Here is a 22012-nt window from a genome sequence, read left to right as displayed (position 1 = left end):
AGAGTTCGTAGAGAAATGCAGGGGAAGACAGAGTGGGCCTCCTCTCCCTCCCCTTCCTCCCTTCTCCTACTTTGGGGAGGGGGTGGGGCGGGGGCAGAGGGGGAAGGAGAGAGAATCCCACGCCCAGTGAGGAGCCTGACACGGGGCTTGATCTCACGACCCTGAGATCATGACCTGAGCCAGAATCAAGAGGCAGAGGCTTAACCCACGAAGCCACCCAGGTGGCCCGAGAAAGTAGTACTTTAAGTCAGTGGGAAAGGAACATACCATTAAATATAAAAGATACTAGAATTCATTTGGGGGCAAGACAGAGGAACATTTAAATTACGTCTTGAATGGATCAAAAATTTAGGAGAGAAGAGCAGAGAAGAAGAAGAAAACATGATTTTTTTTTTTTTTTAAATCCCAGAGTGGGGGAAAAAAGCTTTCTAAGCAAACTGCAAATCTCAAGCCTTACGAGGAAATGCTGGTAAACAGGGGACAGATGCGTCATTCGCACATACAAAAATAAAGCCAAACAAACTGGAAAAAATACTCAGCGAACAAATGCTTCCTTCGAACAGGCACTCCCGCAAATCGGTCCGAAGAAAACCCGCGTCCCACAGAACCCGGGGGAGGGCAGGACCCAGGCAGCGTTTGACAGTCGAAGCCACACGGTCACTCAGAAAACGCCAGGCCCACGAAGACGGTCCTAACACGGAGTCGGGACCCACGGCCTACAGGCACGGAGGGGCGTCAGGACATAAACAACTCGAGAGCTTTGCTTGTCGGTCATCATCTAAGAAGCATCTTTTAATTCAACAATTCAACTCCTAAGAGTTCATTTGTCCCGACAAAAATCACATCGAGACACGCTCCGGGAGAGGTGCGACAGCCACGACCTGCCGCAGAGCCACGGTCCCGGCCACGGAGGCTTCCCGGCCACGGAAGCCATGTTGACACCACGGACCCCCATCCTTTTACCTCTTCCTTCCAGCACCTTCTGGGGCCCTGACTCATCTTCACTTACAGAGAAACTTGTCCCGAATCCTTATTTCTGTTGCGTGGAAGAACCCTGTAAGCTGGTAAAACCAGCTCCGTGTGTGTCCCAGGCCTGGGGTTCCCAGGTCCGGTGGTCCTAGCTGCGGCGACCCCTCAACAGGTTTGTGTGCGGAGATCCTCCCAGTGAGAAGCCCACTGGCAGGGCCGCACCCTCCAGCGGGCCGAGCGCCTGGGCTGGGACCCTGCCTTGCCCTGTGTGAGCGTGCCCTCCTGGTGAACGGGCCCCTGCTTGTCACCTGCCCTCTGACGACAAGAGACCCAGGGCACAGGGCGTCCACCAACAAAATCCAAGCCTGACAGCCAGACGACGGGGCTCGAGGTACAAACACCAACAGACCTGTTATTAGTGAGGTACTCAGTTGCTTTTTTATCAAAAGAAATTCCAGAACAGATGGAAGGAGCAGGACCGACCGAACTCTTTGGTTTTATTGTCAGGATATCTGAGGAGCCTCCCCTCCCCGGTTTCTACCCCACCGGCTAGGGAGACCCCACAATGTACCTGAGCAGCTTACGAAAAACTGGCCTTTCAGGAGGAAAATCGATCACGACTATGTCCAGGTCAGGCCGCCGCCCCTCTGCGTAGTCTGGACACACATTTTTCTTTTAGAAGCTCATTTGCAAGGCCTTCTGCTCAGTCGGAGGGCACTGCTAAGGGCAAAGTTTGGGGAGCCCCCTGGGAGAAAAGGCCACACCCGCCAGATGCGAACAGCTTGGTTTACTATGGCTTCTCAGCAGGAAGGTTCTAGAATGAAAGGCCCCATATCCGTCCCATCTCCAGAAAGTTCAAGTTGACAGCGAAAGACGCAAGAACCAGGTGTAGGTCTCAGAGCCGAGCCCACGGCTCCATCCGGGAAGGAGGGACTTCTCACAGCGGGCTTCGATTCCCCGGCCCGGCCTCAGACCCTCACCCAGGGTCTCGGTCAGCTCACCGGGATCACTCAAGTCCGTTTCAAGTGAGTCCCTGCTGTCAGAGGACCCATCACGCCTTTAGGGGCCACCGGGCTGGACAGTGACGCTGAGGCAGTGGTCAGGAACCCAGGCCAGTAGGGTCAAGTTACTCACCACTAATTCACACCAGAGGACCTCTCAGAGCTTCCGAATTCCCCCCATTTCAGTTAGCAGTGGAACTGCCTGGAACCCGTGTAGACTGTGGCACAGACTCATTTAAAAGCAGCTGAGGCAGGGCGGGGGAGGGGACCTTATTACAAGTACCTGTGGGGACATCCGCTTTCTCGCTGTTGGTGCTTTTTGATAAATACACAAATTTCAGGTCAAAGGAAGCTGCTCCCAAAAGGCACTGAGACTCACATCCCAACGTCCCCGCCCTCTATCAGCTGGAAGGGAACATCGAGGCGTGTTTTCAACTGCAGTGGCTTGAGCGGGGGGGCCAGGTGACCCCGGCAGGCGGAGCCCTGCCCCGCACGGCCGGAACATGCGAGCCAGCAGACGCGAACTCGGGCGGAGGTCTCAAGCGTCCGTGTCTCCGGATTTCAGGGACAAGAAACAGCCTGTAAGGCTTAAGCTGTCAACAGACACCCAGGGCAGGGTTCCTACGAAGCGCACCCACCAATCCACATGCGGCACCAAAGGAATTTTACTGGGTTCCGATTCAGCACGTCCCAGACCAGCTGGACACGGCCAGCGCGGCCCTGTGTTGAACGCGTGCGATGGGGAGCCCCGCAGGCTGCCCTCTGTCCAGGCGCCAGCACCCGGGCAGGCCCGAGCTCGGGGAAACCTCCTCATTCAGCCTCTGGGATGTCCCGGAGCCCTTCGCTGTGGCGGCTCCGCCCGCTGATTTCCAGCAAGGCCTGGGCCTCGGGGTCCACGTCCAGGATGCTCTTGTTGCTCTTGGCCTTGGGAGGAAAGGAAGGGATGTGAGCGCCTCCCTGACAGCTGGCACAGAGCCCCGACGTCGTGCTGACTGTGAGCTCACGGCAGCGCCGTCAACATCCTGAAAACACCGAGGGGCTCCGGCGCTCTGACCCCGGGACGCCATCGCTGGGAGCTCAGGGGGCGCAGAGGGCCCGGGGATGGCTCACTGCAGAACCACAGGACGAGAAGGAAGCCCGGACCTCCCTCACCTTGTAGACACGCCACACGCCCCGCAGCTTCCAGCCTTGGGCAGGGCCCCGCCTCCAGGAGGGTTCACTCTATGAAACCCCAGGGACCACGACGGGACGGGACGGGACTCCCGGCCCTGCTGCGCGTCCACGAGCATCTCTGTGTCCAGCAGCTGCTGGGACCGAGTTTAGGATAAACGACCTCCAGACGGAGCAGTGAAAGGGGCAGCTTGGAGAGAGCTGAACAGTGGCCCCCGCTCACCTGCTGCGACCCTGCGGCGTCCCCCACGGCCCACACCTCCATCTTCTCAAAGCTGAAGTTTTCCTGGGCTGACAGCTGAGGGCTGTTGTAGGTGGTGCACCTGGGCTTGGCCTTGCTGTGTCCTTTCCCGAAATCCACATCGACCCACAGCCCGAAGTAGCCGTGCTGTCCTCCCATGCCCTGTTGGGGGGGGGGGTGGGTGCGGAGCACAGCTGCCTCAGTGGAAGCCGCCAGACTTCCTGGGCTGCTTCTAGCCCCGGGCTGACTTCTGGAGATTCCCGAGGACCTACTGGGTGCTGTTCCAGAGGCCACCCAACTGTCCTTTCTAGGAGGTGTTTGGGGTCCTCAGGGCCCCCCCCCCCCAGGAACCTCATGGTGAGCCTAGGAAAGAGCAGAGCACAGGGGCCCTTTCCGCCCAGACAGGTTGCACCACCCTCCTCCGGCCTCCTCTCTGCAAGCACAGAGCTGGGCTTTCCCAAAAGGTGCTTTGGGTTGCGCAGCACAGGAAAGGAATCGGCTGTGGTGCTGGCAGGAGGCCCATTTCCCAGCCAAACCAAGCAGGCACTCAGGAACTGCTCTGGGGTACAGAGAGTGTGGGGACACCCACCCCAGCTCCGCCCCTGGCCCAAACCCTCACCCTCTTCCTCCCAGGGCTGAGTCTCCGGGCTGCAGAACAGACAGACAGGAGGTACGCTCACCCTGACGGGAGCCCCAGTTTTATGAGTCACCCCAGGACTGCTCCCGATGGCTTCTAGGAGCGCAGATCTGGGCGTGCCCCTCGCCAGCTCAGCTCCAGCCACAAAGGCCATGGCCCAACCAGGTGACCCCAGGAAAACTGGCCGAATCCACCCTTTGCATGCAAGTCATAGACACGCCCAGCAGGGCCTGACCTCACGGGCGAGAACTGTCCTAGCGGTCACTCGCCGCGGCACTGAGGCCCAGGCAGAATGGAGTGACCGTGGCCACACCCGTAAGCGCAGGCCCGCGGCTCCCCTGGCTCGCGGGGAAAGCGTCAGCCCGGGCGTGTTGGGACTGGAGCCCCGAAGGAAAGACATCACGGAGGTGGGACAGCCCCGGCTCCCCGAGTCCGTACCAGTCCGTTCGGGATGGTCTGCTGCCCGTGATTCAGGTACATGTAGTGGTCGTTGTAACCCGTGGACGTGTACACGGCCATGCGGGGCAAGATGGAGAACAGGAAGCACGTGTCGTCCCCTGGAAGGGACCAGAGTGGGGACAAGCTCGCATCAACGATCCCACGCAGCGCCGTGTCGTACAATTCTGGGGAACCGGGGCCCAGGGAGAACAAGCCCCTTGCTGCCGAGCCCAAAGCCGCGGGTCTTCCAACCGCAGAAACGGTGACCAGTGAGGAAGGGACGGCCCGGCTGCTACATCACCTCAAGGTCAGGACGGCTCCCAGGACAGACAGGGCGGGAAGGCGCTGAAGGCGACCGCATCTGTGATGCGAGGCCGCCCTCTGCTGGATGCCCGCCCTCGGGCCCCAGGACAGCGCGGACTCAAGTTTGAACACCTGCCAACTGTGTTTTCCCACTGTCCCTCCTGCTGCTGGAGAACACGAAGACCAGCAGAGCCGGCCCGGAGTTAATCCCAGAGGAGCTGCAGACGCGGACGAGAGCCTCCCACCGCACAGACAGCGGCCCGTTGTTCCCCCAAAGCCTTGAACGGGGCTCAGGGAGGATGCCCCGTTCACCCTCCAGACCCCGTGACAACGAAGGCGAGGCGCAGAAGTACGTGGACGAGGCAGGGCTGAGACAGTGGCCCCCGGAAAGGTCCCTGGGCTGGCGTCTGGGAGCATGGATTTGGGGAGGGTCCCCCATTCCCAGAAACGTTAAAGGGGGCACCCGTGCAAACAGTGTACTTGGCATAGAACACCTGCTTTCCTCCAGGGACTCTGGGACTCTCGTGACTGGCCCCCCAGGAAAACGCGGGGTGCCGAGCCCCTAACGGCCCTCGCTGGTGGACAATACTGTTGGGGAATCCCGTGGGACCCCCAGGAGAGGGCTCCGGAAGCCGGCGCCTGTCCCTCTGCCCACCTCATTCCACGTCCTCTCGCTCTAACTCATCACAGCCACGAAGGGGACCATGCCCTGAGGCCCACAGGTCCTCCCAGGGAATCCCTGGCATGTGGGTGGTCTTGGGATCCCTAACACAGTGGGGAAGAGCCAGTAGCAACTAGCGGATTAAAGATCTGGAATAGTCCGCAACCTCAGAGAAAACTAAATCCTGGAAACAACAGGATCTCAGGGATTCGGCTCAGGACTCCCAACCCCCCCCCCCGCCCCGCCCCACAACAACGACCTCCCTCATGTCAATCTGCACAGGACACGGCCTCCCGGCCTGCAGAGCCTTGCCTCGTGAGGGAAGGTGTGCAGAGTGCACAGCTCGACAGAGGACACACAGGGCACCCATGACCCTCCCACTCTGGGAAGGCTTCCTGGAGGAAGGGACCTCGGGCTGAGTCCCAACAAGGAGCAGGTCATGCAAACAGGTCAGGCGGACAACAAGAGCAGATGTGCTCAGTCTGAGAACGAGCCGGAGCCCAGCCTGCAGGATGTCTGGGGAGACGGAGCACCGGGGCACACGCGCCGTCATGAGGCTCAGATACAACACGTGCCCCTACAGGCAGCATTCAAGGCTCCCAAGAGAAGACACCACGTCGGATGTGCTGGGACGTGGCAAACGGACTGGAAGCAAGATGGAAACCAGGGGCCGGTCAGGAGGCAAGAAGAGCAACACTGGCAGGGCCGGCCTAGGAGAAGGTCGGGGTGGACACAGGACCCTCCCATCCAGACTCCCGGTCCCTGTCCCCGAGGAGTGAGTGGCATGGGTCTCTCACATCTAGTGACCTGGACAGGGAGGGTATTAACCACCAGGCTCCTGGGTGTGAGGGCAGGATTGCATCGGGTCTCAGAGCCTCTGGGCAAGTCCCCCAATACGCCACTGGGGAGACCCACTGGGGACACGGGCAGCCAGGGCCACCGTCAAGGCACACGCAGGGACATCAGACATGGGAAGGCAGGTGCACATGACCAGGGAGATAAATTGATCCTTGAAAAATGTTGATCAGGGCACACTTTTTTTAAGGAAGGGGAAGAATTTACTCCAGAGACTTTCCCCCAGTCCACTGAAAGCCACGCAAAGGGAGCTCGAATTGCCAACAAAAATCCCAAGACTGGAAAACCAGGGCGGAGGAGAAAGGCAGACCCCGTGGAAGAGATGCACCAGTGGGGAACGGGCTGTCCAGGGCTAGGGGAGGGCCCGGGACAAGAGCCATCCACCGGACAGGACGAGCAGAAGTGACCCCAGCCCTGCCTCCCCCGGAGCCTGGACCCACGGGGTTTAATAATGGTGTCGCCTCCTCACCCGAGACCCAGCGTGGGAATACCTGTTCTGTGTCCCTTGCTCTGCTGCCACAATCCCTAGACCACATAAAGCAGCATCTCCTGCTCCTGTCCTCCCCACCGTGTCCAGAGAAGCCCGTGGAGGAGCCGAAGAAAAGGCTCCGGACACTCACGCCCTCGGGCAGCTCAGGCGTCCCCAGGCAGCAGCCACGAGACCGAACGCTCAAGGAGCACCGAGCTGCCGCGGGCACCGGGGGGGACCCCGTCTCACCTTGAAACTGAGGCTTGACCTCCCAGGAGCAGGAGGCGAAGCCGCCGAACACCTGGCCGTCGTGGTCCTCCAGCAGCAGCACGCAGGGGCCCCGGTGGGTGATGCGGCCGCACAGCTGGGCGAAGCTGTGTCCGTGCAGCTCGGACGAGAAGAGCAGCCGCCAACGTTGCCGCAGCTCGCGGCGCAGGTGGGCGTTGATGTAGATGACCGACGGGACGTCCAGGATGCTCTCGAACACCCTCTCCTGGTCAACGTGACGCTCGGGGACGAGGGCGGCCAGGTCGAGGGGGGAGCGCAGGAGGAGGAAGCCTCTGTGGATGACCACGCTCAGAAACGTGGCCACGAGGGGGGCCCTGAACACCCAGGCCTCGATCATGGCTCGGTCACACTCACGGTCCAGCTGCTGAGGCCCCGGAAGTTTCTCGCCACCTAGGGGAGGGGCAGACCCAAGCCGTGTGGCCACTGCGTCCCGGGACATCCACTCCCCACACCCGGGCAGCCCAATGTGGGAGCCACGCGTGGCTTCGGAGCACCTGACACGTGGCTGCTCCGAACAGAGTCACACTAAGTATAAAACGCACACCTGGGGGGCGCCTGGGTGGCTCAGTGGGTTAAGCCGCTGCCTTCGGCTCAGGTCATGATCCCAGGGTCCTGGGATCGAGTCCCGCATCGGGCTCTCTGCTCAGCAGGGAGCCTGCTTCCTCCTCTCTCTCTCTCTGCCTGCCTCTCTGCCTATTTGTGATCTCTCTCTGCCAAATAAATAAATAAAATCTTTAAAAAAAAAACAAAAAAAACAAAAAAAACCGCACACCTGGTTCCGAAGATCCCGTGTGAAAAAACAACTCAAGATCTGTCACTTTTTATATTGATCACCGATGCTCAAGCATCCTTCGGACGTCTTAGAACTAACTCCCCCTGTTCCTTTTTACTCTTTCCACGTGGCTGCTAGAACATTTAAGCTTTCACACATGGCTTGCCTCGGTGCCTGCACTGATCTCTTTTCCTCCCGTTGCAAGTCGCACATGAGAGGCTCAGGAGAGAGCCAGGCCTCACCCCTCCACCTGGTCCTGAAGCCCCCAGCAGGTGTACCCAAGAGAGCCAGGCCAAAAGCCATTCTTCGACGGGCTTCCACCCAACACAGCTGTTTGGAAAGGCCCTAGAACTGTGACCCTCTCCAGGCAAGTCAGGGCGGGGGCTGGTAACTTACGAGGCACCCCCACTGCCAGTTTATCTGGGAAGGATGGCTGTCATTAACTAGGAATTACGCTTGACCCCACAGTCTTGTTTTCTATCGCTTACCCTCTGAGAGTGGAGGGGATACGGTGGGGATACCAGAAGGCCGACCACTGATATTTTACATGTATTACGTTATTCTCCTGTCAGAGTTCTAAATTCATCACTTGATTTTGAAACAGGACCATTTTCAAACTGCCTTTTAAAGTCCAGCTTTATAATAAAATAATGCTTTTATAAAAATAAGTCTACTTTGCAGAGATTCACCACAGCTTTTTTAAATCCCAAGGAAATTCCAATGCATACAGTTTCTCACTCAATGATAGTAGATACGCATTATCCTCAACTGCACGTGGAACTCCGGAACAGATCGTACAGGAGTGCATGAAGCATGCTTCAGTAAATTTTAAAGGACTAAAATCATACAAGGCATGTTCTTCAACCACAATGGAAAGAAATTATAAATCAACAAAAGAAGCCGATCTGGGAAATTCACAAACACAGAGAGAAGTCGAATAACACACATTTAAGTCACCAACAGACCAAAGGAGGAATCACAAGTTAGAAAATGCTGAGAGGGCTGAACACATACACACAACACACCAAAACTTACGGGACACAGCTAAAGCAGTACTTAGAGGGAAATGTATAGCTGAAAATGCCCACATTGAAAAAGAGAGATCGCCAGCCAATAACCTAACCTTCGACCTCAGAAAACTAGAGAAAGGAGACCAGACTAAACATGAAGTAACCAAAGAGAAAGACAAGAAGATAGTGAGACAGGGCGCCTGGGTGGCTCAGTGGGTTAAGCCGCTGCCTTTGGCTCGGGTCGTGATCTCGGGGTCCTGGGATCGAGTCCCGCATCGGGCTCTCGGCTCAGCAGGGAGCCTGCTTCTCTCTCTCTCTCTGCCTGCCTCTCTGTCTACTTGTGATTTCTCTCTGTCAAATAAATAAATAAAATCTTTGAAAAAATTAAAAAAAAAAAAAAAAAGAATATAGTGAGACAGCAAAAACCAACTATATCAAAAGTTGGAGGGGCGCCTGGGTGGCTCATGGGTTAAGCCTCTGCCTTCTGCTCAGGTCATGGTCTCAGGGTCCTGGAATCAAATCCTGCATCGGGCTCTATGCTCAGCAGGGAGCCTGCTTCCTCCTCTGTCTCTGCCTGCCTCTCTGCCTACCTGTGATCTCTGTCAAATAAACAAATAAAATCTTTTTTAAAAAAAAGCTGGCTCTGTGAAAACATCCACCAAAAACTGATAGACCTTCAACTAGACTGATCAAGAAAATAAAAATCTGGGACGCCTAGGTGGCTCAGTCAGTTGAGTGTCTGTCTTCAGCTTGAGTCATGATCCCAGGGTCCTGGGATCGGGTCCCACATCAGGCTCCCTGCTCAGCAAGAAGCCTACTTCTCCCTCTGCCTGCTGCTCCCCCTGCTTATGCTTTCTTTCTCTCTGATAAATAAATAGTTAAAAAATAAAAAAAGAAAGAAAGAAAGCTTAAAAAAAAAAAAAAGAAATAAAAAGCCTAAGTCTAAGCCTTCTGACTAATATCAGAAATCAAAGTGGGACATCACTACTGATCCTGCAGAATAACCATTATGAAGAATACTATGAACCGTTACATTAATTTCTGCATGTTTGTGACTTTCTCAAATGCCTCTTATTACTGATTGGTAATTCTCTTCCACTGTGGTCGAAGAATCACACTTTGTATGATTTCAGTCCTTTTATATTTATCACAAGGTATGTTTCATGGCCAACCAGTAAGATAACCTGGAACAAACTTGGACGACTCACATTTATGCGTTTCAAAACTTCCCTACAAGGCTACAGTGACCGAGGCCGGGTGGTACCAGGCTCCGCGTCAAGGTCTCCGTGGGTGGGTGTGCACGGTACTTGCCTTGAGTGTCCATCTCGGAGAAGAGCTGGCCGGCCAACGCCTGCACCCTGGCGGGGGGGCCTGGGCCTCTCTTCTGGGTCCAGCCTCTCAGCATCTGTCTGTAGCTGAGCACGTGCACCAAAGAGCCAACCAGATCCTCTGTGAACTGCAAGACCACGGTTTTACCATTTGTCACGTTTCCGTCGTGACCCACAGCCTACATCCTAGCAACACAGGGAAGGGCGCTTGACCTCTTCAATGCCAACTACAATGGGCCACAACGCGGGAAGAGATTATGTCACCGGGTAGGTGTTCCAGTTCTATTTCGCCGACGCCTCTGTCCGGAAGTCCTGACCTCCCCAGTGATGTGGTCTAGAGTCCCCAAGGGGACATCTCCATGTGCCTCCACCAGCTGTACCACCGTCCCAAGTCCCCACCTGAGGACACCCAAGGCTGCTTGGCATGGCTGCTAATGGCCTCATGACCTACCTTCTGGACTTCTCTTGCTTTCACAGGACCTTCTGTGGCAGAAATCATTTTCAGGATTACAAGACTCTTCTCCTCGGAGTTTCCCTTCAATAGGCGGGACATGGACACCGTAAACTGCTCCTGGGAGACGTTGTCGCTGGGCCCCTTGGCCTTCCCCGTCAGGTCGACCCTCCGCATGCCATCATGGAGTCTGGTGACCATCTCCGGGGGAAGAGCTTCCCCAACATGGTTCTGTTGGCAACAAGTGGGAGAAAAGGCTGGATGGGGTCAAACTACATACATGTGGTAGGATCACAGGAAAAGGACTAGGCACCAAGAGTGAGCACTGTCGCTTCCAGATGCTTCCTCTAGCACTCAACCTTCCTAAAGCCCATGTGTGTCCTTTCTCCCCCACCCAACAGAATCACATCACCCCAAAATGCACATGCCTGATGTGTCCTGGCTTGTGGTTCACCTTGGCCATCAGACTCTTCAGAGTCTGTTCCCATCCTGTCCTCTGAACTTTCCAGTCCCCCCAAGACTGGTCACATCCTTCCTGCCCCTGACCACCACCTTCCCTTCATCCTGCTTACACGTTCATTCTAGACTACAGCGGTCACATGCACGTCTGAATTTATTAACCCATGGAACGTACTTGTGTGCATAACTGATCTATCTGTTCTCCTCTAGATAGAGGAGCCAGCTCCTCTTACCCAAAGTCTTTTGTGTTTAATATGTAGTTTTACTTAAGTTTTATTTAAATTTTAAATCTAATTCTTTTTTTTTTTTTTAAGATTTTATTTATTTATTTATTTGACAGAGAGAGAGATCACAAGCAGGCAGAGAGTCAGGCAGAGAGAGAGAGAGAGAGAAGCAGGCTCCCGCCAAGCAAAGAGCCCGATGCGGGGCTCGATCCCAGGACACTGAGATCATGACCTGAGCCGAAGGCAGCGGCTTAATCCACTGAGCCACCCAGGCGCCCCAATCTAATTTTTTTTTAACTTATTTTACCAAGAGAGAGCAAGCGAGAAGTGAGCATGGGGGAGGGGCAGAGGGAATCTCAAGCAAACTTCGTGTTGATCATGGAGCCTGACGTGGGGCTCGCTCTCATCACCCCAAGATCATGACCTGAGCAGAAAGCAAGAGTCAGACGCTCAACTGACTGAGCCACCCAGGCGCCCCAATTTTAAAACTAAATCTTAAATAACATCTTGCCAGTAACATTCTGTAAACACCGTTTTCCTGTTCCACTCCAACATGCAATGCGATTTGCTCCAGGGATTACGGAAAGACAGAGAGAACGCAAATCCCAAAAGGAACCCCGAGCTTCCTTTGAGCGGGGTCTGAACACCGGGTTCTCTCCAATGGCTCCCTGTGTCGGCAGTCTGGGACAACACGGAAATCCACAAGCTCGTAAGGCAGGCTCCAGAGCTCACATCTCAAGAGGAGTCCTACTTCTGTCCGTGGTCTCCAGGTTCTCTTGAAAAAGCAACTTCTGCTGCTTCCCCAGAAGAAACATTCCCCGGTCACCAGGGTCTTCTGATCACCGTTTCCCCGTGTGCTACGATATACACACGGGAACGCTGCTACCCAGCCCTGCACTCACGCCGTTAACTGGCCTGGGGTTCTGCCTGATTCGGCTTCATGGGTGACCCAGCAGACCGGGGTGCCTGGGTCTAGCGGTGGTCCATGTACACCCCCGAGCGCGCACACCCCCCCCACCACAGAACTGTGACCCGGATAACCTCCCCGGGCGGTTTCCTGGTCTGGAACAGGAGCATGTTGGAGGATCTCCAAGGCCTCTACCCTGCACCTTCTGGAGGAGGACGCGACCAGACTGCCCTCCCCGATGCAGCCCTCCTCATCGCCCAGGAAGGTGGGCCGGGGGCTCTCTCGGCCGCTGTCTCGCTCAGGCTGGGCACTCAAACACGCTGCTAACAAAGCCCCACGGGGGGACACTTGGATGGCTCAGTTGGTCAAGCGTCTGCCTTCGGCTCAGGTCCTGGGATTGAGGCCACACTGGGCTCCGTGCTCAGGAGAAAGTCTGCTTCTCTCTCTCCCTCTGAGCCTCCTCCCTGTTTGTGCTGTCTCCAATAAATAAATAAAATCTTAAAAAAAAAAAAAGAAAGAAAGAAAAGCCCCACAGACAGGGTGAAAAGATGGGGAAACAGGCAGTTTTCAGCCCTTGGCAGGTAAACCTTCAATGTGGAAGATTATTTTGTTAGAAGTACCATAAAAATCCTAGGACAGGGTGCCTGGGTGGCTCAGTGGGTTAAGCCTCTGCCTTCAGCTCAGGTCATGGTCTCAGGGTCCTGGGATCGAGCCCTGCATCGGGCTCTCTGCTTGGTGAGGAGCCTGCTTTTCCTCTCTCTCTCTGCCTGCCTCTCTGCCTACTTGTGATCTCTCTGTCAAATAAATAAATAAAATCTTAAAAAAAAAAATCCCAGGACATGAAACATTCACAAACACATCTGAAAGCAAAGCACACTTGAAAGTGTGGTTACCAAAAAAAAAAAAGAGAGAGAAAGTGTGGTTACCAGACCCACGAGACCCGAGAAAGCAGCCAGTTACCTTGGCTCGGAGGGAAATCAGGGGACAAAACTTTAAGAGCCAGAATGCAGCGCTGGCCCCGTGGTTGACCTCAAGTTAGAAGTGTCCCCCAAGGGGCGCCCGGGTGGCTCAGTCGGGTAACCGTCTGCCTTTGCTTATGATCTCAGGGTCCTGGGATCGAGCCTGGCGTCAGGCTCCCTGCTCAGCAGGCAGTCTGCTTCTCCCTCTGCTCTTTCCCCTGCCATGCTCTCTTTCTTTCTAATAAATGAATAAAATCTTAAAAAAGAAAAAGCTTCCCCCCAAACACCGCACTCATGAGGCAGAGCAGAGCGAAGACAACAGATCCCGCAGCCTGCAATGGGGAAAAGGCAGACCATGCGCCTTCTACAGAGAACGCACTTGACGTTGTTGCCAAACACGGGCCAGACCGCAGGGGAGAGCGGCGGCGGGCAGGGACCACAGCGTGGGGCACCTACTGAGACCCGACCCTCGCGGCCCCCACAGCTCTTGCCTTCAGCGCCTTCAGGGAGAAGGACCTGGGCGAGGTGTCTGAGCCGTGTGTCTCCGACGACAGGGCGTCAAACAGTCTGTCGATCTCCGCCTGCTCCTCAGGAAGAAACTGGGAGCAAAAATTCTGCCCCGCCTGGCTTCTGCTGTTCCCCATCCCTCCTCGCGTGCGGCACAGTCCTCTGCAGAAGACAGCAAGTTAGAGGTCAAGTTAGAGAGCTCATAGAGAATACATGTTAGTAGGGATACACGGTCAATTAATCAATATAGATTTAGGTGCCAAAAAGCGGCCGAAACGCATCAGAGCTAGGGACGCTGGGCGGCTCAGTCGGTTAAGCGTCTGCCTTCGCCCCAGTCATGATCCCAGGGTCCTGGGATCCAGTCCTGACTCGGGCTCTCCGCTCGGCAGGGAGCCTGTTTCTCCTCCTCCCTCTGCCCCTCCCCTGCTTGTGTGTGCTGACAAATAAATAAATAAATACAAACTTTTAAAAGATAAAAATAAATAAAATAAAACTCATCAGAACTAAGTCATGGAGTGGATGTAAATCGGGCAGGAAAACCGGCCCCGACCCCCGCGGTCTCCTCGAGCACACTCGTGCCTGCCACCAGTCTGGACTTACTTGGAAACGTGGTTCCCACACGCGTGTACCTAAAAGGCAGAAGTGTCTGTTTGTTCCTCGAACTCCTCTTATTTTCAAAACCAACTTGTGGGGCACCTGGGTGTCTCCGTCAGTTTTGGACCAAGTCATGGGATCGAGTCCCGCATCAGGCTCCTTGCTCAGCAGGGCGTCTGCTTCTGCCTCTCCCTCAGCTCATGCTCTCGCTCTCAAATAAATAACATCTTGGAAAAACAAAACCTAACTTGAAAAAAGTCTGTAAAGCTGGGTGATCACAGGTACGTGAATAAAATCACCTTGAAAATACCACCCACGAAGCAAGCATGGGACTGGACAAGCTCCTCCCTGGGATCCTGCCTCTGGCCCCAGGAGCTGCAGGGGCTGGGGCAGGCTCTCGAAGCTTCCACGCTTCCACGTCCTCCTGTGTGCAATGGGCATCAGCATGCCCTCCGACAGAGGGCGTGGGACCACTGGGCTAGGCAGTCCAAGCAGAGGGCTGAGAAGGTGCCCCTGACCTTCAAAGGAGAGTCACAGAGACAAGCACCCAAAGGCCCCGGGGGTCTTGTTCATCGTCACAGACCCCATTACAGAAAGGGGTCGAGCGCCATCCGGTCTGGGAGTCCAACAGAAAAGCACAGCCAGAGAGGAAAAAATTTCTTAAAAGGCCAAGTGCTGCGACTTGTCCCTCCTACCCGACTTCACCTGGAAGCCAGCGTGGATGAAACTGCCGGGGAGAAAAGCACCTTCTTCCCCAGCCCAGGAGGGGACAGCCTCCCACCAGGTCAAGGCAGGCCAGCCCAGGCCCCCCAAGATCTGGATGATCAGTACCCTGAGGGCAAACAGGGTACAGCCCTCATTTTTCTTCCTCCTCCTCCTGGAGAGATTCACTTAATGTGAAACTAACCACTTCAAAATGAACAATTCACCGGCACTCGGCGCACAGTGCGGGGCAACCACTACCTCCACCAGGTTCCAGATATTTTTGTCGCCCCCCAAAGGACACCTCGTGCCCATGAGCCATTCCTCCCCAACCCCTCCCCTAGCCCCTAGGGCCACCAATGTGCCGTTGTCTGCGGGCGTCCCTGTTCCCGACATCCTGCATACGCGGAATGACACACTCTGTGGTCTTGCAGGTCTGGCCTCTCTCCGGCAGCATCCGGGGTCCGGCGCTCAGCCACACCGCAAGGGTGCACACTCGGTCCCGTACGGTTGAGCTGGTAGATGCCACACCACGCTGGGTGTACCCGTTCGTCTGCTGCTGGACAGCTGGGCCCGCTCTACGTACTGGGTATCGTCAGTAGTGCTGCTACAGTCCCGGCGCTCAGGCTGTGGGGTACCGACCTAGGAACCGAGTCGCTGGGTCAGATGGTGACCCAATGTTTAATGCATGAGGAACCACCGAACGGTGCTCCATTTTCCATTCCCAGCGGCAAAGCGCGAGGGTCCCCACGCCTCCATCTCCTCCCGGATGCTTCTATTACTTCTCTATTTTTTGGATTCAGCCGTCCTGGCAGGGGACCCATCTGTCCTGCGGAGAAACATGCAGGCAGGGACTGGGACAGGGACCGCAGAGCACTTGCGAAGGCGGCCGGAGAGCAGGGCTCACGCAGCTCAGCGCGGGGCTGTCACTCACGGGCCAGCTGATCTAACGCTTCCACTCCTCAAGTTTCCCAGCCGGGTGAGAGCCAAGAAGGAAAACTTCCAGCCCTGGGCTCAGGGGCCAGTCTGCAGGAGGCTCTCCTCTTCTCTAAAAGGAGGGGACTGTGCCAGCTGGTGCCTGGTCCCCTCCAGGGGCGCGGCCCCACCAACTGCGAAGAAAACACCCGACTGTGTAGGACTCAAAGGGGAGAAGAGCCACCGGCGCCGGATTTGTAAACGCCCGCTGATTTGGGAGGAGTAGCAGAGAGCGCAGAGCAAAGGCAGAAGCTACTGGCATCACTGACCCAGCCTGTGCTCCCGAACGGGAGGCGTTCCAGGAACCGCAAGCCTGTGCTGTCAGCACTGAGTGTCCCGAGGTCATGCCCCAGAGGAGTCACACAAAAGAGGACACAGATGCCCGCCCGCTGAAGGCCAGCAGGGGCACGTGTGCTCAGGCCGCCTCCTGAGCCGCTGTGCAAGGCAGTGCAGGCACCTTGGGAAGAGCATGGGGGGCTGGGTGTGGGGCTGGGGCACACGAGGAGTTCAGCCCGGACCGGTTGTGACTCAGGGACTGGTTACGTTCGTCACTTTCCCCGCAGATGCAGGAGGAAGAGAGGGGAAGCTAAGCCATCACTGGGAAGAGCCCCTCGTGTTCGGGTTATTCAGCAGGGGGTTGGGGGTCAGCCATCCCCTCCCCGACCCAGGGAGCCTGCGGGGTGATCTGATCTTGGTCTGTACAGCGTGATCTTGCTTTTGCCTTGTTCTAGCACAGGTCGGCATGAATCACGACCACTTTAGGCAGAAGAAGTCAGAGGGACACTTCCCCACCAGGACCAGGGAAATTCAAGACTCTCTCAAAATCTGAATTCATTTATCAAGTTGCCAAAAATCTTGTCACACGACCCTCCCTGCGCCCCTCATCTTGCTATTCTGAAGTCCTGAAAATGATAAATGTATAAAAATGCACCCTGGGGCGCCTGGGTGGCTCAGTGGGTTAAGCCACTGCCTTTGGCTCAGGTCATGATCCCAGGGTCCTGGGATCGAGTCCCGCATCGGGCTCTCTGCTCAGCAGGGAGCCTGCCTCTCTGCCTACTTGTGATCTCTCTCTGTCAAATAAATAAATAAATTCTTTAAAAAAAAAAAAAAAAGCACCCTGGTAAGTCTATCTCATTCTCCGATAGGGGCTTCCTGCCAAAAATCATCAACTTTTTCACTTCAGGAAAACCTTAAGGTTTGGGACCTGAGAAGGCCTGGGATGTACCTAAACGACTGGAAGGGATGAAGGTCTTGCCACCCCCTGGGATGGGAAGGATTGAGACATCAGCACAGCTTCACATCAGAGCTGGAATCCAACAGAGGCATGTGGTCCACTCGGAGCATCAGACTCTAGTCTCCTATCTGCCTCAGAGGGCCCTCACTGTCCACCTCTGTACACCACCACCCTACACAGCCTTCGGGTTCCAAGCCTACCCGGTGTTCCTGACTTTCCTAGAATGGATGGTCGCCTTTAACTGAAGAGGGGCACAGGCTCTTCCTCACCACCTCTGCTCGCTCTCTTCACTCACCCCTCCAGGTTCACACCTGACTCGCCTGCTCCAATCTGAAAGTCCCAAGAGACTGTGTCCTCCAACCACCTGCCTAGCACCTGAGCTCCCTGGGGCATGCAGGTGCCGTGGTGACCCGGGCCGGCCTGTCAGGTCCACCTGCCCTTTCTCCTATTGCCTGGTGCACTCCCGTGTGCAAATTCCAGGAGGCCAGCCTAGCTCAGGGCCTGAGAGAGCCCAGGTGCTTCCCCACCGGGACTCACTCCCAACCCCCACTGCACTCAGGGGCCCCTTGGCTTAGTGCCACTCGCTCGACCACCACGACCCATCCCCTACCCAGGGATGAGCTCCTGGATGCCCTCATCCCCGCATCCCATGGCCCTACCAGGCCCAAGCCATGGAGGGACTCCACATGTGCAATTCCATTCGCTAACCCAGAAGCCGCCAGGGAAAGCCAGTGTCAAGGGCAGGAGGTCCAGCCAATGCCACCTCCGGCCTCTCTTTACCAGCGACACCATCTGACCGCCTTGCCTCCCAATTCCCCCAATATGGAGAAAGCTTCCGCCCGGCTCAAAACCCAGGAATCACCCTACTAGGGGGATGCCAGCGTCTTTAAGGGGGACACCTGGAGCTAAAAGGCCACCAACATTTAAATGCCACTCCATGTCCCAGAGGAGGGAACAGTGCACGCAGGGGCTGTGCCACTACGGGGCCAGAGGTCGTGCCTCCCCCAGCACAGACCCTTCTGCATCTACTCCCTCCATCAGTGATTCAGTTTCCCTGGGCCAGGCCCCGTCACAAAGAGCGGGCAGACACAGAGGGGCCTCAGGCAGGTGCCAGCCTGCAGGAATGATGTTCAGTGGGGAGAGATGGTCAAGCACAGCCGAGTCAGGGAGGAGAGAACTCAGGAATCAAGAGTCACAGATGTCCTAAGGGACACGCTGCAGCCGGTCTTGAGGCTCCTACAGGGGGCTCACCTGGGCAGCGGGGACCACATGCACAAAGGTCAGGGGTGCAAACCCTGACCACCGAGGCCAGGTCTGGTGCAGGGAGAGGAACCAGAGGCTACAGAGCAAGATCCCCCGATCTGCCCCTCCCAGCCCACCAGCCTCCCGCTCTGACCTGCTAAACAGGTTCCTCCTGTGTTGTCTGAAAACAGACCAGCACCACCAGCCCTCCCGCTGAGGAAGCAGGACAGGGAGGTGAAGGACAGGGAGGTGCAGACCAGCAGCAGGGGTGGGTACAGGGCAGCACCAGGAAGAGACACCAGGAAATGCCTGGGAACGGGACACACTGGCAACCCAGGAGGGGGAAGGGCGAGCAGCTGCCTCAGGCAGGAGCTACAGACCTGGAGTGAAGGTAAGGAGGACAGCAGCCTCTGGGAATGGGTGCTGCCCCCTGTACCACTGGTCCAGGTGTCTGCGGGGCAGGATGAAGGCACAGCAACGGAAGCAGGTGTCCCCCACATCCCCAACCGCCCCTTTACACATCCCAGCCTCCGTCACTGGGATCCTGCCCAAAGTCTCTCCAATCAACTCTAGGGAAGAAATGAAGGCCTTCGATGCACCCCTACATCTCCCCAAATACAACTTCCTGAACTTCCTTTCAGTCCCTGACAACGGATTTCTCCTGGGACCATCCCAGGAGCACCTCCTTAGGTAAGACAGTCCGTTCTCCTGGCAAGGTGCACACCCAACAACCCCAGGCCGGCCGGAGCCTTGCTCGGGCTTACGTCTATCAAGTTCTTTCAGGGGGAAGGACCTCCATGCTGCTGAGGACTCCTTACATCACGCTCTCCACTGGGGGTCGTCTACACCCCAGGGCCCACCTGGCAACAAGGCTTGCTTGTGATGCTGGCGCCGGGTGGGTAGAAAGCAGGGGGCTAAGTATCCTGCCCGGCAGACAACAGGCCCCACAACCAACCACCCGGCCCCGAACGTTAGTAGGGCTGAAGGAGACAAACTCGTTTTCCAAGACTGAGGCCAGTGGGGCAGAGCTCAAAGGTGGGCACTGAAGGGCCAGCCTCTCGCGGAGGGGCCCTGGGCGCTGCCGTTATGGTGGAGGCAAAGATGGGAAGCCCAGAGGTCAAGTTCTCACAGCGTCTGGTTTGAGGACTATGGCCACGTTACTAAGCCTTTTCAGTACAACGAGCAAATCGCCAGCCCCGGAGTGAGGTGGAAGAGATTCAATCAGGTTAACACACGGCACTTCATTCCGCTTTTTGGGGTCCAGAGATGGAGACAGATGGGCCCAAGCAAGGCAAGTGTGAATCCCTGCCCAGCAACAAGGGACCCCCTCAGTGCTGGGGGAGAGCCAGCAGTTTTCCTGGAGAATGGAGCTGCCATTCCGGCTGGGCTCCCCAAGTGGCTCCTGTCCTCGGGGTGCTCTCCCCTCTGGCCTGCCAAGATCCCACTGCTGTCTCCAAGGGGCCACTGTCCTGACAGCAGTCACCCAGCCCTCAGTGCCCCCTTTCTGCAGAGAGTCCAACCACCTCATCTGGACATCGGGGCTTCAAGCCCTGTTTACATCCCAGCCCAGCAGTCCTTCTGCAGAAGGTCAGCTTGGGTGCAGAGTCCCCGCTGGCCGGAAGGTGCCAGACCGGTCCTGCTCCTGCCCCAGGCTGGCTTCCCTTCCTCCAGGGAGCCCAGCTGACTCATCTGCCTGGGAGTGGCTTTTGTTTAACTCCCCTCTGCGCCAGGACAGCCACCAGGTCCCCACCAGGTCCGCCCTCCTGGGACAAGGCTAGTAAAGGGTGGCCAAAACAAACCGCCCCCAAGGCCCCTCACAGTCCAGTATAAGCCCCCACGTCCCCTCCCACAGATGCTCCCGTTACCCCCCGCGTCTATGCCGCCTCTCTCGCTGCCCCTCCCCAAAACGGGCCACAGCCCTGGGACCCTCTGATCTCGACCACACGGAAGGCAGAAGATGCGGGGTGATTCCGGGCCCCGACTGACACACGAGGAGACCCTCCCTCCGTCGCAGCTGTTCCCCGAGGGCCCCCCCACACCTCTCCCACGCTGGGGTCCGGAGGAGTGGGCAGCCGGAGGTGCAGGGTCCCGGCCCACTCCAGGCACCGTTCTCTCCCGTGTCCAGTGCCCTCTCCCCCGACCCCTCCCCGGGATCGGCCTCTAGCCCCGCGCCGCCGGGCCAGCGCCCCCCAACCCAGGTCACCGCAGCCCACCGCCCGAGCACCCACCGGAACCTGCCAGTCAGGCCGCCCGCATGGATTTTCCCCCCCGGAGCAGCCCGCCCTCGTTGCCAGGCGACGGCGCTGACGGGCAGCTGTCTGCCCTAATAGCAGAAGTGGAAGCTGAGGGGGCGAGGCCTAGAAAGGAGCCGGCCAATGGCCATGCACCTCGTGGGGCGGGCCTGCGTGGACGGAGGCGGGGCCAGGGGGCCGGAAGCAGCGCCCGGGCGGGGCGGGTACCTGCGGGAGCGGCTGGAGGGGAGCTGAAAGCGGGGAGGAAGCGAGTTCAGGGCCGGGGCCAGCGAGGCGCACCTGGGGAGGGACGGCGAGCCCGGGCTGGGGTCGAGAGGAGCAGATGACAGGGAAGAGGCGGTTAACCCGCTGCGGGACGCCCCTGCGAATCCGGACCCGGGCAGCTCTGCTGTGACCCCCCACCCGGCCCTGTCCCCTGTCCCCTCCGGTTTGGGCCTGAGCCCCTCCCACCTGGGGAAGTGCCGCCCCCCAACCTGGAGCTCGGGCTCCTGCCCAACCCCCCTAACCTCCTCCAGGTAACCAGGTCCTCGGCCTGCTTTCTCCGACTCCTTCCCAGCAGCATTTACACGTGCCCTCGGGGCACCGGTGGCTCCGTCGGGTCAGCGTCCCACCCCGGGTTTTAGCTCAGGTTGTGATCTCAGCGTCCTGAGCCCCGCGTCGTGAGCACTAAGGGGTCCGCGCTCGACAGGCCGTCTGCTTCTCTCTCCCCCTGCGTGCCCCAGCTCGCTTGCTCTCTTAAGAAAAAAAAAAAAAAAGGAAAGAAAGACTAAAAACACGTGCCCACATGTGTTCCAACCTTGATAAACTGACGCTCTCTGCCCCCCACCGCCGCCATTCCTCAAACCCCTGAAACCTGGCCCCAGGGGGCCTGTCCCTAAATCCAACAGGCATTCTTAGCCCTTCGGTGCGGGCTCACAGTGGACATCCTCCTTACTAAAAGTCGTCCTTTCTGGGCATCCAGGTCGCCCATTCCTGGCTTCTCTCTTCCTCTCTCCCAGGCTCTGCGGGCTTCTGCTCTGCCAGAGTTCCTCCCGCAGCTATCCCTGGGCCACGCACCTCTGCCTGAGATAACAGCTTTCCTCGTGACTTCTGTTCCACCTGCCGCCAATGCTGACCCCGAGCCTGCCCTCTGATCCCGCTGTTTGCTCATCGCCCATCGCCACAAGACTGCACCTGAAATTCAGCCCAGCTGAAACCAAACTCGGCCTCGGCCTCCAAAATTGCTCCCCTTTGCTTCCTTCCTCAGTGCGTGTCAGCCCCTCCCATGCCTCCCCTCTCTCCCAGGTTCCTTTTTACTTCCAAGATAGCTCTGGCATCCACCTCTTTCTGTCCAGGTCCCCAACAGGGCGGTCTCCAGGCCAGAC

General features: G+C 57.2%; 1 protein-coding gene across 3 annotated transcripts; it reads right to left on the bottom strand.

The window, feature by feature from the left end:
- Positions 1-764: 764 nt before the first annotated feature.
- On the bottom strand, positions 765-20654 carry MEAK7 (MTOR associated protein, eak-7 homolog). 3 transcript variants are annotated; one of them, XM_044255632.1, is made up of 9 exons: positions 20625-20643; positions 14250-14278; positions 13634-13811; positions 10594-10824; positions 10126-10270; positions 6994-7422; positions 4457-4575; positions 3364-3543; positions 765-2894 (listed from the first exon to the last, which is right to left on the bottom strand). In XM_044255632.1, the coding sequence occupies exons 3-9, from the start codon at positions 13784-13786 to the stop codon at positions 2781-2783; spliced, it is 1371 nt and encodes a 456-aa protein (XP_044111567.1). In that variant the 5' UTR covers positions 13787-13811; positions 14250-14278; positions 20625-20643; the 3' UTR covers positions 765-2780. The 3 variants fall into 3 exon arrangements, with proteins under 3 accessions (XP_044111567.1, XP_044111566.1, XP_044111565.1); XM_044255631.1 differs by lacking the exon at positions 14250-14278 and having other exon boundaries at positions 20625-20654; XM_044255630.1 differs by lacking the exons at positions 14250-14278; positions 20625-20643 and adding an exon at positions 14543-15259.
- Between the last annotated feature and the right edge of the window lie 1358 nt (positions 20655-22012).

This window comes from Neovison vison, chromosome 7 (genome assembly GCF_020171115.1).
Source record: "Neovison vison isolate M4711 chromosome 7, ASM_NN_V1, whole genome shotgun sequence".
NCBI lineage: Eukaryota > Metazoa > Chordata > Mammalia > Carnivora > Mustelidae > Neogale > Neogale vison.
The sequence above is the reverse complement of the archived record's forward strand: the minus strand, read 5'-3'. Positions and strand labels throughout refer to the sequence as shown.